The sequence below is a fragment of the Aphidius gifuensis genome, linkage group LG5, assembly GCF_014905175.1.
Source record: "Aphidius gifuensis isolate YNYX2018 linkage group LG5, ASM1490517v1, whole genome shotgun sequence".
Taxonomy (NCBI): domain Eukaryota; kingdom Metazoa; phylum Arthropoda; class Insecta; order Hymenoptera; family Braconidae; genus Aphidius; species Aphidius gifuensis.
Genome location: NC_057792.1, coordinates 3,370,783 through 3,381,994, shown reverse-complemented (window position 1 = coordinate 3,381,994; position 11,212 = coordinate 3,370,783). Strand labels below are relative to the sequence as shown.

Here is an 11,212-nt window from a genome sequence, read left to right as displayed (position 1 = left end):
AGAATACATAAACAAAACATAGATGCTCTTTTTATAAATATTTTTTTTTTTTATTTCTCACCTGTATATTTCCACAAGATGGCGTTATGATGATAACCTCAAAAAAAAAAAAAAAAAATGCAAAAAAACGAGTTGATTATAGAGAGGATTAAAAAAAAAAAAAAATTCTTTATCAATTTTTGAATAAAAAAAAAAGGACTTTTTTTTTTTTTTGTTATCATTGTTATTTATAAATGTGAGTAATTAGTAGTAAGTTTTAGTATTAATTAATTTAATATTATCCAATGAAAATTGAATAAAAAGTATTGAATTATTCGTATTGGTTAAAAAAAAAAAAAATAATAAATTCGAACGGAATGAAGTCTAGAGTCCATGTGATCGCGCTCTCTCATGATTATTATTATTTTTTTATTGTCGACATATTATTAATGTCATTGTGTGTTTTTATTATTAAAACATGTTTATTATTGTAATTGAATTCTTGGGATAATACCCATTGAGTTCAAATACTAATTAATCCATGTCTAGTGTGCCAAGAAGTGGATAACTTTACGACTATTTTTGGAGTCACGTAAGACATTTTTTTTTTTTTTTTTTTATATTCAACCTTGTTTCTTCCTGTTGTTCAACTCATCGTTGACAATTATTTATTTATTGACCAATGTTTGATGATAAAAAAAAAATATAATTAAAATATTTAGATGTTTATGAAATAATAATGTTTTATTTTAATTTAGCAAACAAAAATATGTCACTACGTGATTTAGTTGAAGGTGATTGTGGTGGACCTGGACCATTGACAAGTTTTACAAGTCACCTTGTACAAGATAGAGGTTTTAGAGATGATGGTATTGGTCAATCACATGTTGTACCATTTGAAAATACTGATGAAAATAAACTTGTTGATGAATATTTGGATAATCATGTTAATGTTCAACCTCAAACATTTCGTATGGATAATATACTTGATGAAATTCATGATATTGATAATGTTATACATCAACAATTACCACAAGTTGAAAATAATTGTGAAGAACAAGATACTGAATGGGCTTGTCAATTTTTGGAAAATAGATCAGAGTTTTATGTAAATATATTTATTAAACATTGTTATAATTGTTATTAAATATTGATAATTATAATATTTATTTATTTATTATTTTTAGAAACATAATTCAGATAGTATATGGGCAGAAAATGTTCATCAACCTGAAGCATCAATAACAACAACAACAACAACAACGACAACAGGTGCATCAACATCACATCAAGATGCAAATGAATTTGGACTTGGTATGCGATGGGCTGAAGATTATTTTGAGCATTCACTTGAAAATGATAATGCTGATAATAATATTGTAATGAAAAAAAAAACATTTGGTAATGAAAATTTGGGTTTATCAAAATTTATGAAATTTATGCATCAAGATAATAAAACAAATGTTATATTACAAAATGATGATGATAGTATAAATAATACAGGTTCAAAATGGGCACAAGAATTTTCAAATCAACAAAATCCAGATTTATCAAATATATCTGATGTTGATAAAAACATTATTGGTAATGTATCAGATATTAATGAAATTGGTAAATCATGGCCAGCTGAATTTACTGGAGCTTCATCAATAAATGAAGGTCAGTAATAAATAAACCAATATTTATAAATAAAAAACATATATTTTTATTTCTAATAAATTGATAATATTATTTAATAATTAAATAAATTTTAATAATAATTTTAATGAAAATATAAATATAAATATCTCAGATACAGTTAAAGTTGAAAGTGGTGAAGAAATTGAAGATATAAATTCATCAATTATGGAAAATGCATGGAAAAATATAAATGAAAATAGTCCATGGTTAACAGATTTTAGCAACAAATTTGATGATTATAAAGATTATAAATTTAATGATGATAATGAAATGATAACATTAAAAACAAATGAAGATCCAATGAAAATTGGAATAGAAAGATTAGAAGCTGGTGATTTACCAAGTGCTGTATTATGTTTTGAAGCTGTTGTTAGAAATGATGTTGATAATTCAGAAGCTTGGTATTTACTTGGTAAAACACAAGCTGAAAATGAACAAGATCCATTGGCAATAGCAGCATTAAAAAAATGTTTAAAAATTGATGATAAAAATTTATCAGCGCTAATGACACTTGCTGTATCATATACAAATGAATCATATAATAATCAAGCATGTTATGCTCTTAAAGAATGGCTTATTAAAAATGATAAATATAATAATATATTAAGCTTTAATAAAAAAAATAATGAAGGTGATGAAAATTTCTTATCATCAAAATTTAAAGATATACATGAGGAGGTTAAAAATTTATTTATTCAAGCAGCATTAATTAATCCAACAAATGAAATTGATGCTGATGTACAATGTGGTCTTGGTGTATTATTTAATTTATCAAATGAATATGATAAAGCTATTGATTGTTTTCAAACAGCATTACAAGTACGTCCAAATGATTCAAGATTATGGAATAGACTTGGTGCAACAATGGCTAATGGACAAAAATCAGCTGAAGCTGTTGATGCATATTCAAAAGCATTAGAGCTATCACCTGGTTTTATAAGAGCAAGATATAATTTGGGTATATCTTGTATTAATTTATCAGCATATAAAGAAGCTGGTGAACATTTATTAATAGCATTAAATCAACAAGCTGCTGGTGTTGATTCAAAGGGTCAAATTGGATCACCAAGTTTAATGTCAGAAACAATATGGAGCACAATGAAACTTGTCACTTGTTTTTTAAATAAATATCATCTTTATGATGCTATTGAAAAAAGGTAAGCCTTTTTTTTATTTTTTACTTTTATTTAATTAAAATTTTTTAACTAATTTTATACTTATTTACTTACAGAGATCTTAAAGCGTTAAATTTCGAATTCGAAATTTCATGAATTCTCGATTGACAAGAAGAAAAACAAAAGGAAATTAAAAAAAATAAAAAAAATAATTAAAAAAACTAAAAAAAAAAAAAATAATAACGTGAGGGCAAACGAGTTAATAATAAATTTGATATAAAAAATAATAACAATTATTTAACACTATTGTTAAAATAATAATAATTAATTTAAATATTATCAAATTTATTAATAACAACGAAAAAAAAAAAAAGGTATAACTTTTTACCTTTTAATAATAATTACAAAAAAAATTAACGACAATTCAATTTACATATTTTTTTTTTTTTTTATAATACGTAATTAAAAAATTGTAATGTTTTTTTCTACTATGTTTCTACTAACATAATGTTATTGCTGAAATTTTTCTGTAAACAATCATTGTATGTTTTTTTTTTAATAATACATTTATTATTATTTTTTTTTCTGTACACAATTTTGGGATTAAATTGATAATAAATAATTTGAAAACTGTCAATAGTATACTTTCAATTCTCCAATTTATTTAATTTTAATTTTGCAATGTTAATTAATATAAATAAATTATAATTAAAATATTTAAATTACCCGCTGAGAGAGACAAAAAAATAGTGTCGTCCCATGTGAATTTTCCAAGAATACCATAAAAAAAAAAAAAGAAGAAAATCCTAAAAAAAAAAAAAAAGAGTTAAAAATTTTTTTTTTTTAGTGTCGTTCATTGTAAATACAACTGTGGGTGTTCGGCAGCAGCCATATTGGCTTGGCTATGATTGTCGTGTCAAAGTGATAGTTCCCCCGTCAAAAAAAAATAATAAAAATAACAAATAAAAAAAAAAAAACAAAATAAATCAAAAAAATTATATCAAATAAATAAATAAAAATAACAAAATTATATTAATGTTAATTTATAAATATTTCTATAAACATAAGCACAGTGTTTGTGTATGTGTATATATGTGTCAATTAATTAAGTAACAATATAATTATAAATAATCATGGAAGAAACAAAAATTATTTATCATATTGATGATGAGGAAACGCCTTATTTAGTTAAACTCACAATATCACCAGAGCGTGTGACACTAGCTGATTTTAAAAATGTATTAAATCGACCAAATTATAAATTTTTTTTTAAATCAATGGATGATGATTTTGGGTAAGTTTTATCATTCATCAATGACATCAATTGTCAAAAATTATATTCATCAACAATGTAGCTAAATCTTGAACCAAGTGATCAACATTTTGATCAAGAAAAAAATCATGATGGTGCTCCAAGTTGTTCAAAAACAAATCATTAAATATATATTATGCTCCACTTGAAAAATATCCAGACACAAATCATTCCTTTCTTTCAATTATACATATTTTTTTTTGATTATTATTTTGTTTATAAATTTATTTTAAACAGATGAATACACATTGGGTCATTCACCTCCCAATGATTATTTGTATTTTAATAAATTAATAAAAAAGGGAATAAAGAAAATCATGATTAATTTAGATTATTTATTGTCAATAAATATATTTTATTTAATGTTGATTATTTGACATTGACAAGACAATTATTAAGACATTATTAATAATTTAATTTTTGTTGTTATTTAATAGCGTTGTCAAAGAAGAAATTATCGATGATGATGCACACTTGCCCTGCTTCAATGGACGAGTTGTTTCTTGGGTATGTTTATTTACATTAATCATGTGTTAATTAAAAAAAAATATACATGTTTTTTATGTTTATTATATATCAACATAAATTAATAATTAAAAATAAAAATTATATTTATTTTTATGTAATGTATATAAAACATTTAAAAAGCTAGTTTCTTTATTTTTTCTATGATTATTTTTTTTTTTGTGCTAAAAATTAATTCTAGAGTTAAAATAAAAATTGGAGCATAAAATTAAGAAATATATATGAAAAATCTAAGCAAGAAAGATATTATATTTCAGGCACTTTGAATTTAAAAAAATTAATAAAATAAAACAACAGTAATAATGAAAAAAAAAAAAAGAAATTATATTTTTTTGTTAAAAAAGATAAAAGAAAAAAAAAAAAGGTTATTTCTTGATGTTTTTGCCGAATTTTCCACTGGAAATTTCCGGTATCTGATTTCGCAATGGAAAAGCTTGTGTGAAAAAATGAAAAAAAAATATAATAATATATATATATGGGTATAGACTTTGTGTTTTATATGAGGAATAAACGAAGAAACGTATATTTTTATACAGCATCATCATCATCGTGTTGGTGAATATACGAGAGGTGAAGGGTAAAGGTTGGTGGGGAGAGAAAAAGCAAAAAAAAAAAGGGAAAAAGCAGAAGAGAAAAAGTAAAAATAAAATAAAAAAAAAATTGTGGGTGTTATATTCAAGTATATATGTCTCCATTCCCTCTCTACATTGAGTCAAACTCTCCCACCCATAATTCAACCAGTCATAGTTTTTATCCCTGTTTACCTTTAGCTATCCCACCACCCCTTTTTTTTTTTTTAGCAGCCCCTATTTTTACCACCCACAATTCCACCCTTGACAGACACACAAAATCGCCAATCTGATGAATGGCACCCCTCAATTTCTTTAATTCTTTTTCTTTCTAATATTTTTTTTTTTTTCAGCTTTGATTGATCACTCAAATAAATAAAAATTCATCTATTATTATTTTTATATGGATTATTAATTTTTTTAGTTTAATATATATTTTGTGGTTTTTTGTTTTAGCTGGTTTTGGCTGAGGGTAGTAATGTATCTGATGGTGCATCACAATGTACTGATTCTGTTGCACATAGTGATGCTAAACATGACAGGGTTGATCATGTACCACCTGGTATTACAAATCGTGGTCCACCAACAACAATATCACAAGATGATACATTGACTGAAACTGAAAGTATCATAAGTAGTAGACAAGGACATCATATGCATAAAAATACAAAACATCATTCAGATAAATATGATAAATATGCAAAATATAATGGTAATTATTAACAACAATCTTTAGAGAATTATTATAAACAAAAAAAGAAAGTTTAATAATCTTTAAAACCATCAAATAAATTTATTAATTTATCATTATTCAATTCATGTCTTAAACAATTATTTAAAATCGAAAAAGAACAGTAAAATCATTTCGAAATTTATAGAAAAGAAAAGCTTCATTGTCATTCAATCATTTCGTTGAATATAAAAAATTAAATTACATAATTTTATTATCTATTGACCCATATAATATATGTACAAGTTTTTTTTGAACAAATAAAATTAATAATCTCTCTATCTTCATAACGGAAGTTTCAATATTCAAACGGGATGCAGCAATAGAAAGCTCAGGAAATTATCCATCGAAAAAAATATCAACTCACTCAAAAAAAAAAAAATAACAATATTAATAGTAAAATTAAAATTAAAAAAAACAAGACATAGTAATGATAAAATTTGACGAGTTTTGATAAGTTAATTTATAATAATATTTAAACTAACATACTGGATACATCTAGCTGCAATATGATACAACAAAATTCAATGATTAAATTGTATCCAGCCACATAAAGACTTACACTTATTTTCATCAAATTATAATTTGAGATAAATTGTATTTCCTTCATCATATCATTGATAAAATTAAAATATATAGACCTAATTTATTCATGGGATAATATTTTAACCAATTTATATATAAGTAGGAAGAGTCTATTATTTTAAGGAAATGTTTAATATATATACTTATATTTTTTGTTTATGTATTGTTATATTTTTTTGTTAAATTTATAAAAATTACAGGTTTACGTATTAATGGACATTCGAAGCATCGTTCTGGTCATGGATATGAAAGTGCATCAATGATGAGTTCTGATTTAGAAACAACAACATTTTTAGAATCTGATGATGATGCAAGTAGTCGTATAACATCAACAACTGGAAGACATACAAATATGAGTAGTACTATTGAACGAGCAACACTAGGTATTTGTATATTTATTCGTAGCTCATTAATTAACGTAGAAATTTCGAAAATAGAATAACAATTACATTCAGTCCATGTGAAAAAATAAAAATTCAATTATTTTATATATATTATTTTAGATCGTCGTAGACCACAAAGACGAAGACGACACAGATTACCACCAATGTCACGTACATCTTCATTTAGCAGCATAACAGATAGCACAATGTCATTAAATATTATAACAGTATCATTAAATATGGATACTGTTAATTTTTTGGGTATAAGTATTGTAGGACAAAGCAATAGTGGTGGTGATGGTGGAATTTATGTTGGCTCTATTATGAAAGGGTAAGCAAATAAATTTGAACAATCTAAATGTGATAATAAAAATATTACAATAGAATTTAAAATAATGAAAAGAAATAATAAAAAAAAAAAAACATTTATAAAGCTTATTGTATTATTATTTTTATTGTAAAATTAATTGATAAAATTTTATGATTATTTTTAGTGGTGCAGTTGCATTAGATGGACGGATAGAACCAGGTGATATGATACTTCAAGTAAATGATATTAATTTTGAAAATATGTCAAATGACGAAGCAGTCAGAGTACTTCGTGAAGTTGTACAAAAACCAGGGTAAATAATAATATATAAATTGAATGAAAAATTTAAATAAATTTAATTAAAATTAATTATTATTGTTTAGACCAATTAAACTTGTTGTGGCAAAATGTTGGGATCCAAATCCAAAAGGTTATTTTACAATTCCACGTACTGAACCAGTTAGACCAATTGATCCAGGTGCATGGGTTGCACATACAGCAGCAATACGTGGTGAAGGTTTTCCACCACGTCCACCAAGTGTAACAACATTAACATCAACATCAGGTAGTCTTACAAGTACTCTTCCTGATACAGAACGTAAGTATTTATTATTTATTTTAAATTATATTGTTTATGTTTATAAATTTAATTAAATTTTTATAATTAGGTCCATTGGAAGAACTTCGTTTAAGTATTAATACAGATATGCCAACAATTGTACGTGCAATGGCAAGACCAGATTCTGGTCTTGAAATACGTGATCGTATGTGGCTTAAAATAACAATTCCAAATGCATTTATTGGTGCTGATGTTGTTGATTGGTTATATACACATGTTGAAGGTTTTATTGATCGTCGTGATGCTAGAAAATATGCATCATTAACACTTAAAGCTGGTTATATAAGACATACTGTTAATAAAATTACATTTTCTGAACAATGTTATTATATATTTGGTGATTTATGTTCAACAATGAGTAATATGAAATTAGATGGTGATACTGTTGGTCCATTACCACCACCAATTGGTTGGGATATGACATATTCTGGACCATATGCACCACATTCTGCTGCTGGTTATAGTCCAATGCCATTTAATTTTACAAATGAACCAACTGTTTATGGATATCACCGTGAAGAAAGTGTTCATAGTGAGTTTGAAGAATAAAAAAAATTTTAAAAACAATTATAATAAATTTGTGTATATATTTTTTTTTTTTTTTCTTTTTCTTCTTCTTCTCTTGTTTAACTTTAAATTACATTTTATCAAGGTGGAAGTAGTGCAGGAAGTGAGCATATATGTAAAGAGCCAATACAAGATGCAAAATCATTTTCATCAGCATCAGAAAGTGATCTTCATTTACCACCAGCATTACCAAATAAAAATAATGGAAATAGCTCAAATGGTAAAAGATCAAATGGAAGTCGTAGTCGTTCAAGTGGATCAGAACAATCAGTAAGAACGGGAACTGGATCAACGAATCAACAAGATATATCTGGTAGTAGACAGTCATTTAGAATTGCGATGGGAAATCCCTGTGAATTTTTTGTCGATGTTATGTAGAAATTGTTTCTGTTTTTTTTTATTATTCTATATCATTTTCTCTTGTATAATTCTTAGCTAAGATACAAATTAATGTTGTTGATATTATTATTATTGTTATGATTATTATTATCTCTCTTAATATATATATTTAAATTATATATATATATTTTTTTTATGTTTTATAGCATGAAGTAGTCAAAAAGAAATATGTGTCGAAATTTCGTTAAAAAAATTTTTGGGTATTCGAATTTTCGATGTAAAAAAAAAAAACATTATTACGCAAAAAATATTGTAAACATATATATTTTAATTTTTCTAATTTACAAAAAAAAAAGATATAATTTTGTTTCTATTTAAAATATAATTTTATCAATATTTTTTTATTTTTTTGTTTTCGTAAATATTTGCTAATAATAATGCTTTTTATTATTAATTTTATGGTATAAGGTATATTTAATTTTTAATTGCACGTATATTATGGATTGCATGAATGTTTTAATTTAATTATTTCAATATTATTTAGAAAAAAATGATTATAAATAGTATTGAGATAAATTTCAGCTGTTTCTTTCTCAGTAACTATAAAAAATACTTTGTTGATGACTATTGTAATTATAAAATAACACACAATTATCTTTTAAATTTCTTTATTATATAAAAATATAATTTTTTTTTAATTTCTGGTATTTTATGAGCATGATTAATTGCGTCACGACTGAATGATCAATCATTTCACTGCATGATCAATAAAAAAATAAAAATAATTGACTGATAATTTTTACATACACAGTCACAATTTAATAATAATTTTTTTTATTTTTTAATATTGCCATTAATTAATGTAATTCCATTGCTTGCGTTTTAGGATTGTCTGCGCCAATGGGACAGCTATTTCTTTAAAGACAAAAAAAAAAAAAAAAACATAATAATTAACGGGGCATTATTTCAAGTGAACGAATTAATCAACCTGCTCCTGAATTTTCCTCTAAATAATATATCAAATATATAAAAATTATTAAAAATAATTGTTTATAAAGAAAATAACTCAAAAAAAAAATATACAAATTTTTTTTTTTTAAATTTTTTATACTTTGATAATACATAATCGAAAAAAAAAAAATAAAAAAAGTAATACGAGCTAATTTGCATAAGCACATAATGCTTGTCAATAAAATTGTTAACGGGGTACGTAATATTAATTATGTAGAAAAATATATAATGAAAAAGCAAAAAATGAAAAAAAAAATAAATAAATAATATTAAACGTAATAATATTGCTATTGTCGTCACATTAGATACGTGCCAAATGTGGTGTTTTTAAAAATATTCAAACCGCTGTATACAAAATGGCAAAGTAATTTTAAGAAAAAATTGTAAATATAATTATAAAAAAAAAAACTCAAAATTAAACCAGATAAAGTCGAAATTAAAATAACAAAAAAAGTGCCATCATACTTTTCATAATTACACTAATAACATTGACTTTTTGTATGTCCATTTTGAATAATTTTCTATGAAATATTTATAGAAAATTTAAATAATAAATTTTTATAAAATTTAATGTAACAATTCTTTTTATAAATAATATTTCTTCCTTTTTTTTTTTTATTTGTTACAAAGCACTGATTGCATCATTGTTATTCCGTTTATTTTAAATATTTGAAATAACTTCAAGATAGTTTTAATCGTTATGTTAATTTATTTAACAGAAAACATTTGTAAAAAAAAATAACTCATTCAGTATAAATATTTACTTTACTTCTAGTTTCTTTTAATGAAAAATTAAGAAAAATTAAAAAAAAAAAACAAGTAATTATAAACACAAGTAATCTTAGGTTTAATAAAAAAAAAATTAATAAAAAAAAAAAAAAAAAAAACAATAACAAAGAAAAAAAATTAATAAAACCGCATTTCAGAAATTTTTTAAAAACAATAATTGTAAGATATATGAGTGAAGATTATTATTTTATGTACAAAATAAATTTTTTTTCTTTATAAATTGTAATTTATAAAAATTCAATGGTTTTTATGAAGCGAATTTTTACGATAAAATATCATGTAATGTCGTACAATACATTTTTAGAAATTCCTAAAAAAAAAAATAACAGCTTTGATGAATTTTTTAAATACCATTTATCCTTTTCAAGATCATTTTTTTTTTTTAAATATATTATTTACATATGTTAATATGTAAACACGATGTACACTCAATTACTTTAGTCGTTGCTCGTTAAATCTATATCTCCGTTAATTTTCTAAAGCAACAAGGAAACAATTTTTTTTTTGTTGTTTATTTATTTCTTTTAACGTTAAACTTGAAGTAGCTTAGTAACTTACTGGCATTGATCTATACAATTAACCAGTTGTTAATAAATAATATATAATTTTTACAAAAAATTTCAATGCATTTCTAAACATGTGATAAATTCCAAATTAATTTTTTAATACAAGTTTAATATTTATTTTAATATATAAAAA

The 11,212-nt window shown here is 23.6% G+C and overlaps 2 protein-coding genes across 6 annotated transcripts; both read left to right on the top strand.

The window, feature by feature from the left end:
- Positions 1-94: 94 nt before the first annotated feature.
- Positions 95-2,994, top strand: LOC122856774 (peroxisomal targeting signal 1 receptor). Of its 4 annotated transcripts, none has more exons than XM_044158602.1 (6): positions 130-235; positions 738-1,087; positions 1,167-1,380; positions 1,483-1,638; positions 1,772-2,816; positions 2,891-2,994. In XM_044158602.1, exons 2-6 carry the CDS (start codon positions 749-751, stop codon positions 2,928-2,930), a joined length of 1,794 nt encoding a protein of 597 aa, XP_044014537.1. In that variant the 5' UTR covers positions 130-235; positions 738-748; the 3' UTR covers positions 2,931-2,994. The 4 variants fall into 4 exon arrangements, with proteins under 4 accessions (XP_044014535.1, XP_044014537.1, XP_044014534.1 ...); XM_044158601.1 differs by lacking the exon at positions 130-235 and adding an exon at positions 315-571; XM_044158600.1 differs by having other exon boundaries at positions 95-235; positions 1,167-1,638.
- Positions 2,995-3,660: 666 nt separating this feature from the next.
- On the top strand, positions 3,661-10,831 carry LOC122856772 (segment polarity protein dishevelled homolog DVL-3). 2 transcript variants are annotated; one of them, XM_044158597.1, is made up of 10 exons: positions 3,661-4,068; positions 4,524-4,593; positions 5,637-5,892; positions 6,696-6,878; positions 6,999-7,209; positions 7,373-7,501; positions 7,572-7,786; positions 7,857-8,339; positions 8,460-8,687; positions 9,600-10,831. In XM_044158597.1, exons 1-10 carry the CDS (start codon positions 3,908-3,910, stop codon positions 9,632-9,634), a joined length of 1,971 nt encoding a protein of 656 aa, XP_044014532.1. In that variant the 5' UTR covers positions 3,661-3,907; the 3' UTR covers positions 9,635-10,831. The 2 variants fall into 2 exon arrangements, with proteins under 2 accessions (XP_044014532.1, XP_044014531.1); XM_044158596.1 differs by lacking the exon at positions 9,600-10,831 and having other exon boundaries at positions 3,670-4,068; positions 8,460-8,805.
- Positions 10,832-11,212: the final 381 nt, after the last annotated feature.